The sequence below is a fragment of the Phoxinus phoxinus genome (genome assembly GCF_949152265.1).
Source record: "Phoxinus phoxinus genome assembly, chromosome: 1".
NCBI classification, from domain to species: domain Eukaryota; kingdom Metazoa; phylum Chordata; class Actinopteri; order Cypriniformes; family Leuciscidae; genus Phoxinus; species Phoxinus phoxinus.
The window spans coordinates 19,654,625-19,679,697 of NC_136876.1; the positions used below are offsets into that span (position 1 = coordinate 19,654,625).

At 36.1% G+C, this 25,073-nt stretch overlaps 1 protein-coding gene and 1 long non-coding RNA gene across 8 annotated transcripts in view; one reads left to right on the forward strand and one right to left on the reverse strand.

The window, feature by feature from the left end:
- The window catches only part of mrtfaa (myocardin related transcription factor Aa), a gene marked incomplete at its 5' end in the record, with an annotated part of 34,200 nt that extends 16,776 nt beyond the window's left edge, over window positions 1-17,424 (reverse strand). For 5 of the 7 annotated variants that reach the window (XM_079606196.1, XM_079606191.1, XM_079606190.1 and 2 more), the window contains 2 exons: window positions 4,645-4,710; window positions 17,265-17,424. In XM_079606196.1, the coding sequence (XP_079462322.1) occupies window positions 4,645-4,710; window positions 17,265-17,424 (226 nt within the window). Of the gene's footprint in view, window positions 1-4,644; window positions 4,711-5,221; window positions 5,315-9,434; window positions 9,574-17,264 lie in introns of those variants that run through there. The other 2 variants (XM_079606192.1, XM_079606194.1) reach the window with 2 other exon arrangements.
- LOC306995087 lies at window positions 9,446-18,580 on the forward strand. Its single transcript, XR_013796801.1, has 3 exons — window positions 9,446-9,584; window positions 9,704-9,912; window positions 17,286-18,580. It is a non-coding gene; the product is annotated as an uncharacterized lncRNA (long non-coding RNA).
- The last annotated feature ends 6,493 nt before the right edge of the window (window positions 18,581-25,073 follow it).

The following is a 25,073-nucleotide window of genomic DNA, read 5'->3' on the forward strand; positions in this document are numbered from 1 at the left end:
GACAGTTATTGGGTGAGAGCTGTAAAGATCCCCTTAAGCTGCCATCTGCTGTCATTGCTGTTTATTTCTATTTTGGAAAGACCATTTCTATCCAAACAACTTGCTATATTCTCTCTACAGAGTATATAGTTTGCTTCGTATAATCAAAAGGATTTGGAAAAGCAAATGGCTTTGATGAGTATAGCAGGCGTCTGACCTTTTACTAACAGATATAATGGGAAACATGGCATGTATTTAAATACACTGCTTATCACCTGCTCACTGACTTAACCGAGTGTGTGTGTGTGTGTGTGTGTGTGTGTGTGTGTGTGTGTGTGTGTGTGTGTGTGTGTGTGTGTGTGTGTGTGTGTGTGTGTGTGTGTGTGTGTGTGACCCACCCAATGTAGAGCATGGCTAGTCATGCACACATTACGAGTAAGAGCGCACAAAACATCTTCATGTCTGCAATACAAATATCTGCAGATCTACTGCAATTAATACATTTAGATTGAATGTTAATTTTTGAACCTTAAAGCTGCAGTGTTTATTTTTTGCAACACTAGAGTTGTCCCGAAAGGCGCACTATGCTGTGAGTATAGCGCTGCCCCGGACTGAAGATTTTTTTAGTCAACTTGTAGTCGTTCATTTAAGCCATTAGTCGACTAGTTGCTCGTTTATGATATTAATGAATTACTTAAATATATTTAAATAATAAACAAGTGTTTTCCGAGTCAATTTCGCCGACAAAGATAACAACGCTGACTCATCTCCGCAGTACAGCATCTTTAGAAAGAAATACACGTTAAGTTAAACATGTCATGCTGCAAGTGCTGTGCTAATTTAGCTTCCTCCGCACAAACGCTTAGATATGCGCACATTATTCTAGCTTAACATTAATGTTAGCGCGAGCGGCCATGTAGAGTAGCTAACGTGAGACGAGTAGAATCCTGGGATAGATTTGCTATAACTGTTTTCAAACAGGTTTCCCAAACCTCCTTTTTTTCCGGATTAATTGTATGCATTGTATTAAAAATAAATGTATAAAAAATATAAATAAAAAAAGGAAAGATAATTAATGAAAACACTAAGAAATTGCTTCTTAGATGGGGTTTTCTATGGCATCATTGTTGTTGGTTGAACAGTGTTGACAGTCCAGTCAGTGTGCCAAGCGAGATGCTGATATCAGCAGACACTGGGTTCAAATTGGATCACAGATGCTGGAAGATATTATGGGACCAGTATGAAGCATTACATAAACCTACTAAAGGGAAGCACCACCTCATTTGAACTCTCTGTTTCTGCTTTTCTGGTTTTCATTTCATTTTCTTTTTAAGATGATTCTAAGAAGAGATCTAAAGCAAGCATTTGGTGGTTCCACTTTCGACACGCCTTCTTAAAGGGCCAGTCACACAACCAATGTTTCATACAAAACAAACATAAATTGACATCACATTTTTTAGTAGATGTTGTGAGCATGCAAGGAATGTGTGATATATCTTTAGTCATATTATAATTACAGTATTGTAGGTTAAACAGGCACATATTGGAAGCAGATAAGTGTTTTTTACCAATTCAAACAGTAAACTAAAATACTAAACTATCATATTTCTTACTGTAAATTAAAATTGGAAAAAGACACACATGCAAAATACATATGCGAAATTAGATGCTCTGATTAGCTAGACCAGATCTCTGGAGAAAACATGACATGGTTACAGGGTATTTACACATTTGAAAGAAGGACATTTAAGACCTTTAAATAAATATTCAAAATGCAAACTCATATTCAGATTCAGATACAGGGTCAGAGCAAGGGAATGGTTTATGCTCTATAGCTTCAAGCATCACATCAGTCCGATCATTTGGATTATATTACTAGTGATTCTCCACTAGATATTCTTAGAAGTTTGTCTAATCTTTCATAAAGGAGTAGAGCCAGAGATCGGAGGATGGCAGACGAATGCAACTGGTTAGGTTTCTCATGTACATGATTAGTTGGAAACTTGGAAACAAAATGGGACAGATTCCGTAATTGGTTTTGTAAATGCACTGGTTAATTTTTTTTTTATAAAATAATAATAATAATAAATAAACAGAATAAAAAAATCTATTTTGTTTTCTTAAAAACATTGTACAGTGTGGAAACACTGCTTTATTTATTTTTCATGCTATATTCCAGTTATTAGCATAAATTAAATCTGGAAACATAGCTAGTGACAAGTTAATCGCACCCGACAATATGAACGTCTTTAAGTGCTGTACAACAAGGGCTTGCCCTGACATTAACTTTTTGACTCACCAGCCACTGTGGCTAGTGGTTTTCCAAAGTTACTAGCCACTAAGCATTTTCATTGGCCACAATTTTGACATCGATAGATACCATGGGGTATTATGCTGAATACGCGAAATCCCACGGGAAAAATCAAGCCCTGTAACCAACAATATTCATCCGGAGCAAATGAAACGAGTTAGTAACGGGTGTTTAAACGCAGGGTTTGTGTGTCACTCGCTGTCAGTCGGAGAGATTAGAGAAAACGCAGCTGGAATTGTGCCTCCTGCGGAATAGATTCAGATATTTCAGTATCGATATGTATCAGAAAATCTATATTTTTGACAACACTAGATTGCACATATTACGCAGTGCCTGAAAATAGTCCCCAGCTAGGTAACTTCCAACGTGACCGGCACTAAGTTTGTAACATCATTGCTCCTGCTGGTACGGCAGCACATTTCCTTGATTATTATGCAGGAATGAGAGTATAGTTCCTAGTCACATTGGCCTAGAAAAGGTCTGTCGGTCTTAGTACACGATGTAACTACAGAGTCAAGTTTTAAATAAGAAAAATATCAAAACTCTTTGGTCATTTTTTTGAGAGAGATGCTAACGGTCTAATCAGATTCAATGATCTATTCTAAGCTATGCTAAAAGTGCTACCGCCAGACCCGGAGATTGGCTGAATGGATTCGAAACCGGTAAAACTCAACTGTTTAACTCTAGGGGTTTTGGAAAATGAGCCTTATTTCCAAAAAAAAGTGGAGTGTTCCTTTAAAAGTGAAACCTTTTAAGTTGAATTACTGAAATACATGAACTTTTGCACGATATTCTAATTTTTCGAGCTTTACCTGTATATTATTTTAGATGGCTTATTAATAGACTACAGTTGAAAATGTGTATTATATCAAATTCAACCAGCCAAAGTGGTAAATAGGAGTAACTACGTTACACGCCACTGCTGAAATCCACCCGCATTTGGCAGGTTGGCGGGTGTTAATGTCAAGCCCTGTGCACAACTATTATAGGAGTACATTAGAACAACCCATAAATAGTCCATGCAAAAGTGTTTATAATATTCTTGAAGGCTGATAAATTAATCACTTTAAATATTCAGATCTTTTAAAGCCGACGAAACACTTAACGACAAGCTGAAACATTCTAAGACTCAACTGAACACACTTACAGACTGTTTTGCAACGACTGCAGCGGGTTTTAAACACCGACTGTGAACACAGAGACTGAACGCAACCGTCTCTGACTCTGTGCGTTTTGGGCATGATCAGTCGTATGTATCAAATTTCACTCATAATCCGTCTTACAGGCGTTTAAGTGTGTCCCCGGCTTGCGTGTCTAAAAGAGTTGCATTTTTTAAACTGTGCATCCTGTGTGAGGCAAGTTTAGAGTTAAAGTCTCAGTTATGTGCGAACAAGACGCTTAACATGACTATCTCAGACTCACCACCGACATAGAATGGCGTGACTCAAACTTCTCACCTGGCTAAACTTGGCAACTACTTAAAAAAACAACAACTTGTAAGCATACCAGAACCATCATGAACCTGGCTGCTTATGTGCACTGATCCAAAACGACAACAAATGACAAAAGTCCCAAATAACATCAGCAGACACGAATTCCAAATGTCGCAAATTCTGCTTGCACAACATCTTAGCAATGACTATGAGATCTTAGCTATGAGATGTACATAGAGTAATTACAAATAATTCTTCTATAAGATAAGAGACTTGGTGAAGGAGAACATGTACAAAAGGAAAAGAGTGAGAGATTTGTTGAGTTATTCAGAGTTACTTTCGAAGTGTTTACCTAAAAAAAAAGCTTGTTCAAACATACACTGGGATCTATGTGTGGGTGAGACCTCTAGGTACTCGTTTTACTCATCATTAAGCATTCAAGTTAAACTATCTTTTAATTTTAACTGACTTAAATCAAATCATACATCTCCAGCCAACACAAGATGGAAACCTTTTTGACAAAATCGAGTGCGTAGGTACCATCAGAATAGCGATGACCCGACAGTTAAGCAGAAAAGTTGTAGTTTTGAAATGAATGGGCCGACCTTTCATGCTCTGTGAAACCACAGCACAAAGGAAGTGAGTTCGACTCAATCTTATGTTTACCAAACCAAATCAGCATCTTAGACAGGATGAGAGAGACTAGCTAATGTGCTAGGTTTAACCACAAGGCAACTACATTTTACCCAGATTCATTTAAGGATGAAAATCGTGTGCCAGGTGTGACGAAACTTGAAGCAAAAGAAGGAAAAACACCTTCAAGGAACAGAACATTTGAGAAGTACTACAGAAAGGTCCACTAACAGCCGTGCAAAATAACAACAGATTATTAACTAGTAGGAGAGTAAGAGGGTTTCTTACGTGGCATGATCCCCTGGCAAACCAGTTCTTCTCGAGTCCGTCTCTGCTGAAGTTTGAGTTGGAGCACTAGAAGAAAAAAATAAAGTCAAAGATGAAGACATCTAGTCAATTATCAAAGGATCAAAACGACTGATTCAACTGAGTATTTTTAACCCTCTTTTTAACCTGTTGTTTAATTCATTTAACTCATTTCATCAATTATTGGGATATAATGTTGCACTGTTACACAATGAAAAGACTGATAAACTGTACATTTAGATTCAGATAAGCAGCATCAACTGTACGTCAAAAGTGCACAAATACATAACTATACTTATATACACACAAAAATGAAACATTTCATAGACTGCAAACCCAGTAAAAAAACACAAAAGAGTGATAAAAAGACGCTAACAGGCAGGGGTTGTGTAATAAACACATTTGAATCTCTCAAAACAGAAACACTGAACTGAAAAAAAAAGTTTACAAACTCTTTACAAAATGATTCAACGCCTCATTATCTGCATGTTCAGGAGACAGCAGGCTATAAACGTAAGGAAACACATCATGACAGAAGACACACAAGTTGATCAAATACCCGGCGAGCAGCTCGATCTGTCTCCTTCATCCTCCCCTCGAACAAGCTCTTCCTGACAGCCGACAGAGAGCTTATCAGTCATAGAGGAGAGAGTACAGACTACAACATACTTCCTCTTCCTGTTTCTACATACAATTAAAAACAGAAGCAAGTGCGCGAGATGTTTCCACGGCTTACCACAGGAAGAAAGACTCAATTCCATGAAACTGCCTTGAAGAGTGTTTGAATCTAGATTGCGATTTAACTTAGACACTTATTTATCCTCACACATCTACCATGAATAATGCAATATAGACGCTAGACTAGAGTTATGGATATTTACACTTCAAGCAAACATTTTCTCAGGTTATCTGGGGTTGGACTGAAACCTCAAAGATAAAGTAACAACAAAGATTTGGTTAATCAAGTGATTTAGCAGTAAAGCCACAATACATGAGGTAAAATAAGGAGACAGCACAAGGTTCTTGCTCATTGGCTCATATTTGGATTAACCAAAGTTCGTCACCAGCATTAAAGTATCGTCATTATCCGAACTACAAATGTCGTGCAAAAGTCAATCATCAATCTCCTTCATTAGAAGAAACACCAACAGAAGTGCAATAAAAAAAATGTTTCCCGTGTGTGAGCGGTTTTATCGGAAACAAAGCATCAGAATCGTATTTTGGCATTATAACCCTGCAGGTTTCAAACATACAAGCTTCAAACATACAGTATATGAGCATACATATCCAAGTCGTTCATGTAACAAATCTGCAATTAAACACCATGTGGTGGGAACAGGCCTCTGTGTTAGATTAATAACATGATACGAGACTAAATCGAGCCATCTCTAGCTGTGGTTTTGGTTCTCGCATCTGACTTTGTCACATTTGCTCCCTGGTGTCGTCTTTAACCATGTGTTGGTGTAAAGTGAACATGAATATTGATGTTAGTGGAACTACAGTAAGAGCTAATACATGTATAGAAAAGAAAAACATCCAGTCTGCAATATTAACAATGTATGATTGATACAAAATATTGATTAAATATTGTTTATTAATATCCATTAAAGAGTTAGTTCACCCAAAAATTCTCATCAATTACTCTGCTTCATGTTGTTACAAACACTTATGTTTTCGAAACACAAATGAAGATATTTCTAATGTAATCTGTCACTCTAATAAAAGTATATTCACCCAAAACTCTGACACTTTAAAATGTTCATGAAGAGATCACAAAATAAATCATTATGAATCAAGCGGTTTAGTCTTCTGAAGAGAGACGATCGCTTATTATGACGAACAGATTTAATTTAGGCTTTTCTTTCGCTGCGCGTCGGCCGGTTCACACCTCGCCGTCGTCCATTAAAACCTGACAATGGACACCTCGAAGGGCATTAACCCGCTTATACCATGGTCACTTGCCAAATAACACATTTTTAAAACATTAGTTTATAATTTAATTAGTTTTACAATTGAAATCTAAAGTTACAAGTTACAAACAATAACTTGGTTTCCTTGGTTACGCCTGACAGTTTATTTAGGTGTCCTCTATCACTTTTTAACGGACACCCTGCAGCCAATCAGAATCGAGTATTCACCCAGACCATGGTATAAGATCTCTTTATGAACATTTTGAAGCATCAGAGTTTAGGATGAATAGACTTTTAATGGAGTGACCAAAATTACTCTAATTTCTTTTCTTTTTTTATCTTAATTTGTGTTTCAAAGATGAACAAAAGTAATTGCAGACATAATTTACATTTTTGGTTGAACTAAACCTTCAGTACATACACAGACACAGTTAGGTACCATAGTTTGTATAAAAAAAAAAAAAAAACATTTTAACATTCATTTGACAACCATAAAAGCCTGAGGATGTGTTTTTTAACATGGCTGCTGTTGTTGAGGTCAGAACCTGTCAGTACGATTCGATTTATTAACCAAGCGCCTACAGCACCTGTTTGTGTTGTGGAATAGAGCCAGTGTCGCACCTGTTGCGCAGCTAAATTGTGATCTGGCTTTGGTCATCACAACAGCTGATGGGCTTCTGAATTATGATCTGGCATGAGGTCACTAAAGATGCTCGGGAGGTGAAATCGAGATGGCTGACAGGAGGCGTGTGCAAACGCTTCAGGAAGACAACGGTGCTAACAGACATTAAACCTCAACACTGCGAGTTAATGATCGTCACACCCATCGGAAGAATTAAGGCCTATGACTCATAATCACAGTATTAAGGATCTAAAGTTAGTCTGGCAAGATTGTGTGTGATGTGACGTGTGTGTGAATTCCTAGTTGTTTCAGGAGAAATTGCAGCAAAAAAACACTTCATGAGGGATGCAGGTCCTAACTAGGCTGTAATGTACACAAGCCCAACACCCTAATAGTCTGCTCTATCATTCGTGGCTTTGTAATTTCTCCTAATCCCATGTTGACGATGCTTCTAAATAATCAATGGCACATTTGTTTATATTTTTAAACACAGTATAACAGTTAAAATATTTTTAGGCTTTTATCAGTAATAGAGAGTACTTCTTTCTTGCAAAATCACATAGAAAATAGAATTTATTTGTAAATATGATTTATATATAAATATTACACATGTAATATGTAAATAGTCATATTAAAAGCAAAAATATTAAAAAAATATATTGTACTATAGCCTATATGTAATTATATCCCATAAATACATTTGCCACACAGTTAAATGGTGAAGCTTACCATTTAAGTTATATATATTAAACTAAATTATTTAAATTATATATATATATATATAATATTTAATGAAGCAGCATATTTTTCTTGAACCGAATAATGTGAAAATAAACAACTAGATTGCAAATCAGACACTTGCATATGCATGTGACCTCCACACAATGTCTCCCCAAAAGAAAATTATATTATATAATATAATAATAATTTATGTGACATATTTTATATACCTGGAAACAATACCCTGCAACATCTGTCAAACAATCCGATTCAAGGATTCAACAAAGGCTGAATATAAACTGATATAACCCCTCTAAATGAGTTGCTTTACTTATGGTTTCTATGTTCTTGCCACAAATATCACAAGCTCACAATGCAAGACTTATGGTAGTTGTTTGGAATCCCTCTATTTCTCTTGATACCTTGTACTCCATATGTTTCTATTTGTGTCCTGACAGTTCTTCTGTACCTGACACTTAATCTGTGTGGCAGGCTGCTGAGCTGGTGCTGAGTTATTGGGGATATCATTGTAATTTACGCCTCTCGTCTCAAATTGCAACCTGCAGGACACCTAAATGTGCTGTTAAAGCATATGTGTGTGTGTATGTGCGTGTGTGCATGCATGAGCTGATGCTTCTTCATCCTGGATCGAGGGAAATGTCATCACTCTGGTTCCCTTATCACCCATGGCATGCCAAGCACAGAACGCACGGTCACACAAACACATGCAAACAGCTCAGTGGATCACACTTGTGTTTACATATCTCACTGATCAAATATTCAATAAAACAACATCAGAGCTCACATTTGATCTAATTAAATCCGATTGCTAATCCACAGCCAATTTATAAACTAGTTATACACCTAATTATGTGTTTGTTTTTAGACTTAAAAAAAAAGCATTAATGAATGTAAAACAGGCTTAGAGATAATGGGTTTTGATAGATTTTCTATAACTGCACAGTTGCACGTTTGTAGACTGTATTAGACTAGAAACATTCTCTATGCAAGTACATGAGCATGTGACCAAAAAGTATGACCCGGCTGAACATACTTAAGATACGCTCATGTATTAGTCTTAAAGTAACAAAACTCAACAGAGGTCAATAGTTACTTTCAAACTTCTGTGCCACTAAATAAGGTGTGTTATTATTCATGCTATAAAGATATACTACGGTAACTTTCTTAGCAATATTCTGTTCAAACTGTGGCTCTATTATGATAGTATTTGACCTAAAAGAGAAAAATTAATGTATCCTATTAAGGCTATCCTGAGGCGTACGTACATAGTTTTACAACATGCTTTAGGCATGACTTATACAAGAATATATATCATATATATCAATATTTATTAGAAATATGCCTAAAACCGTAATAGCACCCCACAGTTCATGTCTGTAGTATAAGGTTGATATACGCTGAAAAGTTGAATAGAGTTAGGGCCTTGTTCAGACACTTGCTAAAGGCTTTAAGTGTGTTGTTTGTTGGTCTGAATGCATACATGCAACACGACTCCACACCTTCTCTCAGACTCAGGCAAGCACGCCGCTCGCGGTCCAATCGGACAGCTTTTTTCCTCATGACACGGCTGACTGGAGCAGATCCAAAAGGGGCGGGGCCGGCGTGGAGCCAAGAGCTGGTGTCCAGCATGGTGGTCATGTTTTCAAAAGGTAAATGAATCTTTCTGCGGCAAAAAGAAGTGCTTCGCTGCTTTTCCTTCAAAGAGACATTCAAGTTGACTCAAAAACTTCATTCAGCCTTTGTGTCTTTCATATTTCATCTGTTTCAGTCATTCACGTAGAACACCCGAGCTGCTGATCTGCTCACAGGAATCCGGATGAGGAAAAAAGAGAGTAGAAGATGATGGAAAAGAAAGAAGAAGAAAAAAAGAAAAAAGAAGAAGAGAGATTTCTGATGAGAAGAAACAGCCACATCAAAGATCCAGAGCTCCTGCTGTTGCAGTAGCAGCATAGAGACTGAAGTTATCCGCAGGGAAAGGTGTGTGTGTTTGTGTGTGTGTGTGTGTGTGTGTGTTTGTGTGTGTGCGTGTGTGCGTCAGTGTGTGACAGCACTACCGCAGCTGTTCCTCAAGTCATTCGTTCCACACACACTTGTGCTGAGTAGTGTGTGTGTGTGTGTGTGTGTGTGTGTTTTTTAAGGCAACCCACTCTGCACTCAATGACTTCTCTCTGCCGACAGAATGACACACAGATATGTACATTCATTTCTTCGTATAAATACATGGCTGAAATGAAAATCTGAGAAAGACGACTTCCTAAAAATGTGCAGACTATCTGGCAGCTGTAGAGAGAACATAATTGTCTGGTGCAGCTATTTAAGACTGCAGAATTTTTGGAAATGCATCTGAAGTCTGTCTGACAGCCACACGTCGCCGTTAAGGTGTAAAATCGCTCTGTTTGGCAGGTGTTTTAGGAGACATTTTTAGCAAACGTGGCCCAGACTCTTTCCTGAACCGCATGTGATTTTACACGCTGAAGTGTGAGGGTGTAAAATATCCTTGGAGGCGACGAATCAAGAAAGATGCATGAGCTTTATGGATAAACGTGATGGGCTTAAGGGTATGAAACTGAAAAATGATCAAACTGCATATGAAGAATAAAATGGGTGTAAATGCAAACACAGTCCTGTCTCCTACAACCTGAGTGACAAATGGAGTCTCTCATCAATGTTGTTACTGTTAAAGTCACCATGAAATTAAAATTGACAATCCTATTTTTTGTTATTGAATACTACAATATTTATTATAAATTATCTCTTTTTTATTTATTTTTATTCATGTGTCCTTATATATTTCATTAAAACAACTTCCTCTCCCTCTTGCAGTGACATCTCTTCTCTAATGACATGTTTATTATTTATTTATTATTAGTTTATTATAATTATTTTCTTTTTCGAAAAGCCGCTTCACTCGGATATACGTTGCACTATATATTATTATTGCAACTTCAGCTTCATGCCGACTTTAAGTAAAACTAAAAATATTACAAATATTTAATAGTATTTAAATAAAGCTAAAATGAAATAAAATGAAAAACTTAACATTGAAAATTAGAAATGTTGCCTTGGCATCTAACCTAAATAAGATTACATCAAAGTACTAAAATAAAGTATTTTATAAAAGAAATATAAAAAAACTAATACAAATAAAAAATTTTTTTTATAAAACTGAAAATACAAAAATAACAGCTAGCTCAACATATTAATAAATACTATAATAGTATATAAATAATAATAAAATAACAGTCTCTCGTCCCATTTGACATACAAAACATAATCTGGCATGACAAAACATATCTGACACCACAGCGGCAACCCTGCAATGTGGCCAAATATACAGTCGCCGCAAATAAATTATTCAGACACCTGCTGAAAGTTACACTTGAAAAATAAATGACTTCGGATAAGATAAAAAAAATATAAAAGCATCCAAATAATACTTTTTGTTTGACTATAAGCACAGATTGCATGTCCTCTGAAACACACATCTATTATTGTATTCGTTTCAAAAGAATTATTATAAGAAACTTATTCTTATAAGTGCAGACAGAGTAGAGTGCATGTCTGCAGCCAGACCCTTCTAGCTAGGACTGACCCATTAGCCTGAACCAGGCACTTCAAATCAGGTCAATCAGGGTTGGTTAAAAGCATCTGCTAAATGAATACTTGCTTGCCAGACTGTGTGGTTGGACAATGAAACTGAAACACCTGGTTTTAGACCACAATCATTTATTAGTATGGTGTAGAGCCTCCTTTTGCAGCTAATACAGCATCAGTTCATCTTGAGAATGACAGATACAATTCCTTCACAGTGGCCAGAAAGATTTTGAGCCTTCCAGACAGTGGCCAGCTCACTATGTGATGCTGCTGGATGAAAATGTTTTCTGACTTGCTCCTCCAAAACACCTCAAAAATATTTAGATCTGGTGACTGTCATGTTCATCAAATCATTCTGTCACAAGTCTTGCTGTGTGTATTATCATGCTGACCGTGCATCAGCATGATAATGCACCAATACACACAGCAAGACACCTCCTTCAGGGTACAGTGTTTGAAGCATTAGGTGCACACGGTCCTCTAGAATGTTTCGGCAGTCCTTGGCAGTGATGTGTCCATCAAGCACAGTAGGGAATGCCATGATATCGCAGCCCAAACATCACTGACCCTGACAGACAGTGAAGGTGGACTCGGAGAACAACACATGTTTCACATTGTCCACAGCCCAAGATTTGCCCTGTTAGCACCAATGAAACCGACATTTGGCATTGGCACGTGTGACCAAAGGTTTGGCTATAGCAGCCCGACCATTAAAGTGCCCCTATTATGCTATTTTAATGTTGTTTTGGAGTCTCCTACAACAGGTTTACATGCTTCAAAGGTCAACAAACTGTTTCATTTCCTCATAATATACATTTGCACATTACCACATTTTCAATGATTCTCAAACGACTCGTCAAATTAATCAATCTCTCTAAATTCCTCATTTCAGCGAGCTGCTGTGCTCTGATTGGCCAGACAGCTCAGTCTGTTGTGATTGGTTTACCGCGTACAGCACGCGCATCAAAAACAAACAAAACAACGTCAGCTCTGCGTGTTTGAGGCTTCCTACACCGTAAACTAAAGACAGTAACGAACAATGACGTTGATTTTACCATATCAATGCGAGCGCGAGTCCGATAATGAAACACTAGAAGAACTAGTAATTCAACCCGAACCTCCATCGCCAGGACGACTCGAGCAGGATGTTTCTTTAGTGATACACTAACGTTACTCAGTTTGAGGTACATTTTGAGATGTTGCAACTGTAATTCCATCAACAAACCGATTATTTTACTTATACTTATTTATTTACGGAGTATTTTTCTAATATATTGCGGTCAACACGTGGAAACTGTAACAGTGCATGTATGCAATGTACAGTATACATTAGCCGAGCTCTAGTATGAATGACTGATGTAATAAACGTTGGTAAACAAATCTTGCTCCATGCTTAATATTTCCTCAAAGTAGTGAGAACGATAGACAATCTGCATTAATAGACAGTTTTATGTAATAGTGACCCACAGTTGATTAGCAGAAGTATTTCAGTAAGACAGTGATAACATGAGTTAGCCAGTTAGCAGGAGACCTATACAATATAAAACTCAAAACTAAGTTTTTTGAACACTATCTTTCATGAGCAAGCGGTTTGCGAATCCTGCATTGAACTGCAGTCCTGAAGTCGTCAGTAAAATAAAGGGAACACAGCTAAAGTTTAGGATTATACTGCTGTAGTATCATGGTAAAGGTGAATTTTAACCACAGATTCTTCACATGCTCTTCCTTGGGCAGTGAAAAAAAAACTGGCTTTACCTTCACATTGTAGAGCACAGCGTCTTCTCGACATGATGCTGTCCAGTATTTACATTTACATTTATGCATTTGGCAGAGGCTTTTATCTAAAGTGACTTACACTGCATTTTAGGGTATACATTTTACAATCTTATCAGTTACAAACTTATCAGTATCCACAGGAATCAGCTGAAGTGTTTGAGGTTTCAATTTTCCCTGGTGTCTGCGCGCGCTACATTGACGTCACAACGAAACGGCTTATGACCGTTTTGAAAAACGATTCATTTCATTGACTCTGAGTCGACTCTTACTTTTTTAGGATGTTTTCATTCACTTAATTCTGCAGTGAGTTGGGCAGCTGTGGTTTTATGTATTTTGGATACAATCTGGGTTAGTACTGGACAATCCTTTTAGACAGCTTCCTCTTGCATCGACAGTTACTCCTGTTGGCTGTATTTTGTTCTATGTGGAGATATGCCGACATTACCCTGGATACCATAGCTGTTGATTCACCAGATAGACTTGCTGTCCTGGTCACAGATGAGCCAGTGAGAATTAGTCCTTTTTTGAACTCTGATATATCTGCCATAATGTTGTGTGTATTGCAATATTTTATGTGCAGCTGTAGTATTGCTCTGCTAATTCAACCTTCACTCTGCTCTTACTGATGTATATAAAATCAGTGAAGATTGGCCACCAGGACACGCTTATATAGGTGTGACACCTTCAACACTATATTGGCCAGTGTTTCAGTTTCATTGTTCAACCCCTGTAGTGCAAGTGATTTCAGGCTGACCAATACTTTTCCAGGATAAAAAAATATATATACCAAAGTGCTGATAGGATCCACTGGATGGCAGTAGCAACGCCTCACAGATAACACAGTTCCTACAACCACATTTTCACCCTGAACATACTGTACAGAGAATGTGGGAGGCAAGTGTGGGTGTTTACAAAAATAAGCAATGCATAATAAACCTAGAAACCATTATTAGCCAGAGAACGGTCACCACATGCTAAACAGGTCATTGAGGAAGAACACGGTTAATCAGCTTAGCCACGTGCGAGCATGTCGCATTTCGGCCATGTGCATGTATGCTAATCATAACATTAGGCTTATAATATCAGATCATAACATTGTGTTATTATTATGCACGTCAGTTGAAGCACTTTCTTTTTGTCCCGTTTATGATTTTGGTACCAATTTACAATAAGGTTCCATTAGTTAATGAAAAAATTATTGTATTAATTACTCTCCCTCATGTCGTTCCAAACCATAAGACTTTTGTTCAGCTTCAAACACAAATGACCACACAATCTTTTTTTTTTAATGAAATCTGAGAGCTTTTTGTGCCTCAGTTGACAGCAACGCAACAACCATTTTAACGCTTCAAAAGGTTCATAAAGAGATCATGAAACAAATCCATATGAATTGAGCGGTTTAGTTCAAACTTTCTGAAGATAAACATTCATGAACTCACTTATTCTTGTGTTACACAGCTGGTTTTGAGAAAAACCAACCAGGTTTATTCTTGTGTGTTACGCAGCATGTTTAAGTTCCACAAGAACCAATGAGATTTGTTGTCCTGTGTTGTGCAGCATGTTTGAGCTTCAGCAAGAACCAACGAGGTTCATTCTTGTGTGTTACGCAGAACATTTGAGCTTTTCTTCTCGCGTGTCAAGCGGGGTTAGGCAGGTTCTGTTGAGTTTCTGTTTATGTTCACTGATCAATGTTTACATGTGAATAAAAGCCTAAATTCAATCTGTTCATCATAAAAAAGCGATCGTGTTGAATATAATGCGAAAATTTGGAGTAAAAAGCTAATTTTACAATCTCTTTGTGAACCTTTTGAAGCTTTAAAGTGGTAGTTGCGCAACTGCCAATGGAGGGAGAGAAATTGATTCATTAAAAATAACTTAATTTGTGTTTTGAAGATGAACGAACGTCTTACGGGTTTGGAACAACATGAGGGAGAGGAAATTATGACAGAAATGTTTTTCATTTTTGGTCACCTATCCCTTTAACTAACAGTGGGAAATACATTGATACAGTATTTGATCATGTTTGTTAACATAAGTAAATAATATTAACAGATACTGTATCAGCAAATGTTGAAATTAGCATTAACTGATATTAATAAATACTTTAAAAGTTTTTTTTTCATTGTTAGCTTTTGTTATAGTAGTTAACTAATATTAACAAATGGAACCATATTGTTAAGTGTTACCATGATTTTTATTTTTTTATTAATGTGACAAGCTACATAAAATAAAATAAAAAACAGCTTTTAAAATATGTGATTGCACAAAGAATCCAAAAATCAGCATCCGATAAGTGCAAATGAGAATAAAATTCATTGCCATTTGGCTGCTAGATTTAGTGCTAGATTTAGAAGTCATGCAAAATAAAAAAAACATTGTCTAAAATTAATCGTACCTTACCACTTTAATATTTGTAGTGGAAAATTTACCATCAAACATTTATCTAGGGTGCCTTTATAGTTTTGTGGGAAAGTTTCCCTAGTTTTTTATCCATAGCTAGATGTGGTGACAGTGACACTGCCATTAGTGTGAAATATTCTTCTCATTAAGACACCCAGACAAAAATATGAGGGACAAAATCTGTTCAGGAATTGTGAGACCGCCTTTTCACGGGTTATTTTAAGATGAGCTATTCTTTCTCTTTAAAGTGTAACTGGTTTTCAGTGGCATTGCATAGGTTGTAATTATACATTAAAGGTAAGGCTGCACAATTAATCGCACTGAAACCGCACGCGATTTGGCAAAGGCTGCGATTATTTTATGCGCATCTTGTCAGTGCAGCTGATCGGTAGTAAAGGCTGCTCCATCTGAACACCAGAGGGCGCTCTCATGCATGCCAAATATTTCATTCCAGGAAATCCCTATTGCTGTAGTGTAGCTGAATAAACTGGATATTGAAATGCTTTGATTGATTAAACATGACCAATAAACACACAACTGCCTTATTCTGTGTAAGAAGCCACATCATCTCGTTATGAAGTGAGTTTGGAGTAAAAGCGTACTATAAAATGTTGTCTTTTGTTGGTCAAGAGGTTATTAAATGCTTCTCATGTTTGGAAAGCTGTTTGAACCGTGTTGCTTTTTCAAATGCACGTTATAAGTGATTCAAACTCACAGTGCTTTCACATGGAGCAGTGTTTACAGAGCTGTACATCAATGACAAGCTGCGCATAAAAAAAAAAAAATCGCAGTCTTTTGAATTTCAAAATGGCCATCTTGATTTAAGTGCAATTACATGGAATTTGCAATTAATCGTGCAGCCCCAGGTGCAAAATAACAGCAACTTTCAATACACCGCTAATGCAACTCAAAGCATAGTCCCTTTTTTGAGTATGCCTTGGGTGGAAATTATTTAAATGAGGAATATTGTGACGAGTGTGTTCCTGGAGGAAAATTTAAGACTGCAAAAGATGTGTTTAAGGGAGTTCAGAAACAGTGGTTGCTGATTTAGAGAATAACTAAATCCCTTTGGAGTGACTTTTTGCTTTGGAACTTTGCTGACATTTTTTCATGCTCAAACTGTAAACACTAAAGAAAGTTGAAAATGTAAAAAAAAGCATAATAGTACCCTTTTAAAGTAAACTAAAACCTGTGGTAAACAAAACTTTACTTTATTTTGTTCTACAACATGATTTACACACATCCATAGCAAAAACGGGAATTTAGAAGCAGTTAAGTTCATTTTTGAAAATGTACATTTTTAATAAGTAACTAGAGAAGACAGCTTGGGGTGTGAGTGTGTGCAGTCATCTAGTTATGTTTACCACAGGCTTTATTTTACTCATAACTTTAAAAAACCTATTATAAAACCCTATAGGAAAATCTAGAAGGAACCAGCGGCGAATTAGGCTTTCAAGTTCTGACGTCATACCTGCACCACTCTATTATTCAAGTTTCTGTGTTTTTAGATTTAGTATTTAGATGTACCGGTAATTGTTTTGGCATTATAACAAACTCACCATTCTTTCTCTCGTGAATAGGAAGCAAGTTGGGGACGGGCTGAAGAGACAATTCTTGCAGCTCATTGGCTACGGTTTCACTCTGTGGACTGGAGGCGGAGCCTGTGGGAAGAAAAGGGGTGGTGACACTGGGACTTGACTCCTCCCCCGTAGTCGCCATGGTCAAAAACAGCCCTAAAGAAAAAAAGAGAACGGAATATTAAAAAATAATGACATAGTCATTCACCGTTAACCTACTTTATCTTAAATTTGCTAGTAGTTTGTAGGCTTTTGTCCCTTTAAACCAGGGATGTTCAACTTCAGTCCTGGAGGGCCACTGTCCTGCAGAGTTTAGCTCCAACCCTAATTAAACACCTGAACAAGCTAATCAATGTTTTCAGGATTACTAGAAAAGAGCTTTTGTCAGGGTTGAAGCTAAACTCTGTAGGACAGTGGACCAGGACCGAAGTTGAACATCCCTGCTTTAAACACTAAAAAATGCTGGGTTGTTTCAACCCAATTTTGGGTAAAATATGGACAAACCCAGCCGTTGGGTTAAATTTTTACATTACATTTTTAACCCAACATTTGGGTTTGTCCATATTTTACCCAAAATTGGGTTGAAACAACCCAGCATTTTTTAGAGTGGAACAATCTATCATTTCTGACAACAGTTTTTTAAAGTATGCATGTGCGGGGATATTTTTCAGGAAAAAAGTACAACATTGTGAATATGACCTTTAGTTACAAAAAGAAAAGAGGCATTCATCTCGGAATGTGTGTGTGTAGTGAAGAGATTATATGATCTCACTGCAACAGGAAAAAAACAGTGGTAACACAAACTCTGCTGCAAGCATTTTAAGCAGATGACAAACACCATCACCATGGTAACATGTTATAACACTTCACATGCAGAAAGCAGCATCTTTGCAGTGACAGGTTGCGAAGGTATCATCCCAACACTGAGTCAGAAATTCAGTCATGGCCATATGGGGTTCACTTTTTCCAACCATCAACTTCCAATGTTAGAAATCTTGAAAGATCATTTGACAATTGAGAGCATGTCTGCTCTGACCTTTACATAATTCTGTGTCATGGTGAAATGTCCCGGCAGACCTAGAGCTCAGATTACACTTTTTACACTCAATTACAGAACCTGAAAGATGGTTTTATGTGGTGAATGGGACAAGATTTTGATTGTTTAAACGTTCAAAAGCAGAATTTTAGAATGTCTTCAAAATCTATAACATTTCAAATGTTGAACAAAACGACATTTTAAGATGTCTGCAACATCTATAATATTTTGAATATTCAATAAAAGAGAATTTTTCAATGTCTGCATTTCTCAGCAACATCTACAACGTTTGAATTTTAGAATGCCAGAAACATCAAGAACATTCAAAAAAGGAGAATTTTAGAATGTCCGCAACATCTTGAACATTGGAATGTTCAAAAACAGAATTTTAGAATGTCAGCATCATCTAAACATTTAAATGTCCAAAAGCAGAATTTTTTGAATTTCTGCATCATCTGTTCAAAAAAAGCAATGTACGTTTTAAGACCCCTGTGGTTAAAATCAAGTTTTTAAATGTTGTTTATATGTGGTGTTTTTAAAATGCTATATAAAACATGTACAAATTCGTAAGTCAACACCATTGCAGAGTATTTTTCTTCTTTATAACTGCAGTGAACTAAAGATCTCAAAACGCAATTTGAAATCACTGGTTTCTTACGTCACAAACTACCTTGTAACTAATCACATCAAGGTGCCGGATGGCTTTAGCATTATTTACATTCTCTGAAGCAGGGGAGTCTAAAGAGAACCGATGAATCCCGGTATATTTTTCTGTTGGGTACATTTAGCAATATAGCGGGTGCAGCGTTTACCTCAGTTAAGTTGAGCGAGTGAATCTGTGAGCTGGAGTGAGTGAGTGGAGGCGGGGCTAATTTTCATATTCATGGCTCCGCTTATACTAAATGAAGCAAGGTTGTTACATTCAAGCTATTTTAAGACATGAAGACGTTTAAATGTCATTTTTGGTGCTCAAATATGAGTTTTAAGGGATTCAATTATTGAGTACATGGGAACTTTAAAAAAAGTTATCTCATGTGCATGTTAAATACAGCACAACATGAGAAAATATAGTTAACGTAATAATGTATTATCAGAATTGTGTTTTGGATCTGTCAATGTGGAATATTGAAAATGTCCTGAATAATTTCTTGGAATTTCTACAAGTAAGATCTAGACAATTTGAAATATTCTACAATGCATGACTGTGTTTTTAACATCCAGAAAGCATTCACAGATTTCGCATTTTGAGTGAAATTTCAATGAAAACCTCTCGAGCTCTCCATCAAAACTGATCTCAAGTTACAAAATCCCCTCTTCAGAAAAAAAGATCATTGTCAGATCATATCACCTTGCTTTGAATAATATGGAAATAACATTGTTAATTCAGCTAGTTTACTGAGAAGTTGCAAGCATCAACAAAGCTGCAAACTCAAGCGGGAGCCATATATGAATTAATTTCATTTTTTTAATTGGTAAAGCACAGTTAATATTGGAGCAATATAAAGGTTTTTTTATTAGTTTGAGCATAATTTGGTGAATTCTTTTTAAAAATAATGAACGTTTCTGTTCTCATCTAACAATGACATGAATCACAAAAGAAAATGTCAGTGGATTTCATTGTAGTAAGTCTGAGCTCTTGATGATTTGATGGTGTTATTTGTCCTGTATAATCCGAAAAAGCTACATTAAGATTCTTATACAGACTTTTTGGGGAACAGAAAAAGTCATACGGATCAGACTATCCCTCTACACAGAGGGTTAGAAGTAAACAAAACACTTTGTTGCAGAACAAGAGAATTGGTTTTGATAGAAGGAGTGTTTTCAGAAACGCATTTCTCTCCACGAGGTTCGAGTACAGAGATAAAGAGAGGAGCAGATAACAGCTTAGTCATGTGCCGAGTGAGTCACACAAAACACACACACACACACACTTAGTTCTCATCAGGCCATCTGAGCAGTGCTGCTGGAATCTATCGCCATGGTGATGAATGATGTCACAACGGGAAAACATGATTGACAGGTGCATTCTGTTTACATCTCAGATTCTCAGCACTGTAGTGAAAATGTTTTGCAAACTCATTTGTTTTCTGTATTATGCTTTTTTTCTTCCCTATTGTCGGTACACAGAACATTTCTGAGAAGTAATACTAAAAATATGAGTGGGAGTATTTGTGGTAAGAGAAATGTGCTGAGAGCAACGATGAATGAACACAGGGAAGTTTGGGAAAAGGGACTGCAAGACACCAGATGTACTGTTTGGGCCAGACTGTGAATATAGATATAGATGTACATATACATACTGTATATAGCACCAAATCAGCCTATTAGAAAAATTTCTGAGAGATCATGTGACACTGAAGACTGAGTAATGATGCCAAAAATTCAGCTTTACTATCACAGGAATACATTGTTTAAAAAAGATTCTAATAGAAATTATTTATTTTAAATTATAATAATATTTTTTTGTTTTTAAATGGATGGATGGATGGATGGACTTTAAAACTGAGACATCCTGACTCTGACATCCAACACACACACACTCACGATAATTACACGAAATGTATATGATTTATTGATCTTTATGGGAAACTGATGCTCAACTGCTGGGAACATTGCACTTACTGACATCACTAATCGTACATCACTTATCGTACATCACTTTGAAGATTACTGCTTACTCTGTTCAGAAGTTATAGTCTTTCCAATACACTGTTTTATTACCTCCAAGCAAAAAGACAGTCCAATTAAAAGCCAGTACATCAGGATATGACTTAAAGCCAAGCCTGCAGCATAAGCAAGGTCTTTCCTTCAGGTCTTTGAATTGTAAAACTGTGGTCAAGTTTCTTATTTTGGCTTTCGTGGTCAGGCACATTTGCTTTTATCTGGGTCAGAATGCAAAACACCATTCTCTCTGGGATGAATTGTCCCTCTACAAATGCTCTCTGGCGTTATTATCGGCTTCAACAGCAGGCGGTTGGATGGTTGTTTCTTCTGTTTACCAAGCTAAACACAGGGGGCATAGACAAGTCAACATTTTAGGTCACTGAGTCAGAATATCATGCCATGTGCCTGTTGTCTCTGCAAAGTGGCAGCTGGCAAATCTATGCCAGGAACGCCCAGGCCAACAGTATCCAAGTGCCCCGCAATCCCAACTGACTTCCAGTCAGTTTTTGCCAAAAGCAAAATGGGTTGTGTATGGAGTTTCAAGTTGACTTTTACTCCTAGGCTATACGAGTACAAACTAGGGCTGGGTTCGATTTCGATTCAAAAGCTTGTGATTCCATTTAATTCAATACCAATTTCATTTCAATTTAATTCGATATTGATCCATTTGGATGTATATCAGGAACAGTAGATGTCAACTTTTCTCAAGGAAATCATTATCTGTCAACTAAAGCTGTAAACTATACAGGGAACCCTGTCAATTGGTACATGACTATTAAAGGTTAAAATTAAAATTGATTTGTGTAAAAAAAACTTTTAAATTACACAAAAAGGACGTTTTATTATAATAATAACCTTTTAAATTACACAATTATGGTTCTAATCTAATTCGTTTTTTTTTTAAATATAAACATTTAAAGGGTGGCTGTCATAAAAGGTAGTTTTCATGATGGATTTATTCAAACATATGAAAAAGTGTTGATCAGGTTAAGAAAAAAATATAATGAATATGTAATATAGTGCACTCTAGAGATTATTTTTCTAGCTAACTAACGAGTTTATGGTCACTGAATGGCTTTCCTGAGGTAAATGTAACTTTATGTGACAGTTTACAAGCTGTTTTATTGACATCTCGCCACAGTTGAAATGCTAATTGAGGGATAACATGAGGCATGATACGGATTACGGTAAGTTGTACAGTATCTTTCGACATACCTTCTGATGTTCATTCATGTTTATTTCATGCTACTGTATAACTAGTAGTAAAGCGGAAGAGATGATAAATTCACATGCCGTTTGAACTATATTAATCTACTACGCAACATTAAAGAGCGCTGAGTTTCTGAGAAGTGAAAAGAATATCAGGGTTTTGGGAATATCCAGAACAGCAGCAAAATAAATGCGAGGAGCTGTGAGGTGGAAAATACCCAGAGGTGTTTACATGTAGGTGCCTGTGATTCAGTTACCTGATTTATTCCCTGTTCAAAAGAGTCCGGAGTAATTCCATGTCAGGTTTGACGCACCACCAACTACAAGAAAGAACATAGGAAAAGAAAGAGCAAAAGATTAGCGAATTAAAAACATGGTCACACTTTAGTTTAGAGTCCAATTCTCACTATTATTATCTGACTTTTGCCTCGATAAACTCCTAATTATGGCCTATTAATAGTTAGTAAGGTCGTTGTGAAGTTTAGGTATTGGGTAGGATTCAGGGATGTCGAATATGGTCATGCAGAATAAGGCATTAATATATGCTTTATAAGTAATAGACTGCCAGTATCCTAGTGATTATGCATGCTAATAAGCAACTACCGGTAGTTAATAGTGAGAATTGGGCCCAAAACAAAAGTGTTACCAAAAACATCTCAGAGATCTGTTCACATTAGTATTTGGTAAAAGGATCATGATCATTTCCAATTTGTTTACTCACCAATGTCAACATTTTCACTGACCCCTTTTACTTTATTATATTTTATTTTAAAACATATTTTAGAATTATTCATATTTTTCTTTAAACTACAAAACAAAAAGCTGGAAATTATATAGCTAACAGTCATTTTTGTAGTTTCCACAAAACCCTCATCTGTGTTAGCAAGCTAGATAACATTGCTGTTGCAAATTCTGCTGATTTGTCACAAAGATAATGTGAAATACATATCAGAAAGCTAAATGTTTGCAAGTTCAGTGAATTCAAGATTTTCAGCACCAACAGTGTTATTTTACTATTATTTATAATATTATAGTAATAATAATATGTTCATGTTCACTAGTTTTAGTCATTTTTATTACGTTTTGCTTTTATTTTTATTTCAGTTTTAGTCAATTTAATACTTCAACTTAAACTTATTTCAGCTTATTGCCAAGGCAACATTTATAGTCTTTCAAGCTTAAGTTTAACCTTATAACTATATTTTATTTCACATTACAGAAAATAATTTTGAATTGTTTTAGTTAACAATAACCACTCTGGTATCAACAGGCCCGAAACGCTTTAAGTCGTTCACACCAAGGATGATAACTATAATGATAAAGATATAATTCTAAAAATCAATCTAACTTTTAGAGAATAGCAGAGTCCACAACACAACTATAATGAACGGACCAAAAAAATGTATGTCGAAATCACTTTCAGAATTTTTTTTTTTCCAGAGGATGAACGATAAAAATATCGACAGCCAATCAGAATCCATCCCGCTTTTGAAGAGCTTAAGCATTTAAAGTGACAGACAACAAAAATGCTGCATCCTGTGCTTATAATAAACAGAACGATATCGTCTGCTGGTATGAACGCTAATTTACTTATAGTTATCATTCTTGATGTAAACAGGCCTTTATATGGCCCCTCGGCCCCTCTCATTGCTGAGCCATACAGTATATATATATATATACACACACAGTACTGTAGGCCTGTATTTTTACTTTTTATAACGCATAAGGTTGTTGCATAGAGGCATGTTCTGAGTTCAATAAAAGCTCCATCAACAGCATGCCACAGAAAATCATTTTGACTCATCTCTCAGTCCGCACAAAGGTTCTTAACACAGACCCAGATTCAGACACTAGAATTAAGGCGGTAGCCCATAACCAGTCTATCCGCATAGAACAAGAGTACCACATCTAAAAGGACAAATTAGACAATCTTACAGCCCAAATAACACACATTTTAGCAGAAGAAAATGTGTGTTATACTAGTGTGTACTAGTGCTTTATCAAAAGTACAAGCTGCACTTTTCTGTGCTGATAAAGTTGAACTTCAACATTCCTTGAAACCTGAGTTGCAAGACAAAAGCAAGAGTGACTAAAAAGAGGCAGGCACAAGAAACATATTACAGAAATAAGTGAGGACTGTTGTTTTTAGCATTTTAAGCTGGTTTGTCTCAAAGTCTATATAATGTGAAATGAATCAGTTCATTTTGTCCCACTTTATTTAGTCACTGATCTACATCAGCTGATGTAGTTTGTACACAGTGTGTGAAGCAGAAGGCATGCATGTTGATCATAAACTGTGTGGTATTATTGTATACATGTTGAATATTGTATTCATCATTTTTCCAACCTGCATTTAAAATGCTGATGTGACAGAAAGCCAGATCAATAAGTCTTTTGCATCATGCAATACATCCCAAGACACTAACAGCAGAACCTTGAACACATTTATTTTAATACATATTTATAATTTTCGAAATATATACATATTTTTCATGAACCTTTTTATTGTAATACATTTTTATTTTAAATATATTATCACAAACCTATTTATTTTAATATTAATTTAATTTTAAAAAGTAAAAAAAAAAAAAATTACAAACGTCTTTTTTAAAGAAATACTCATTATTTTTCATAAACCTGTTTACCTTATTGTTATATTATTAAATAAACAAAAAGAGATAACTTTCAAGCTAATTAAAAATCGTTTAAATTAACAAACCAACAAAATGAAAGCAAAACAGAACATAAAACTATTGTTTATAAAGCAATAATGCAGTTATACAGATATCAAATGCATCTTTATGACCATCAGCATTTAACTAGACTAAGACTTTAGACTTTAACTAAAAGTGTCTAATTTATTTTTTCTTTCATACACCTTG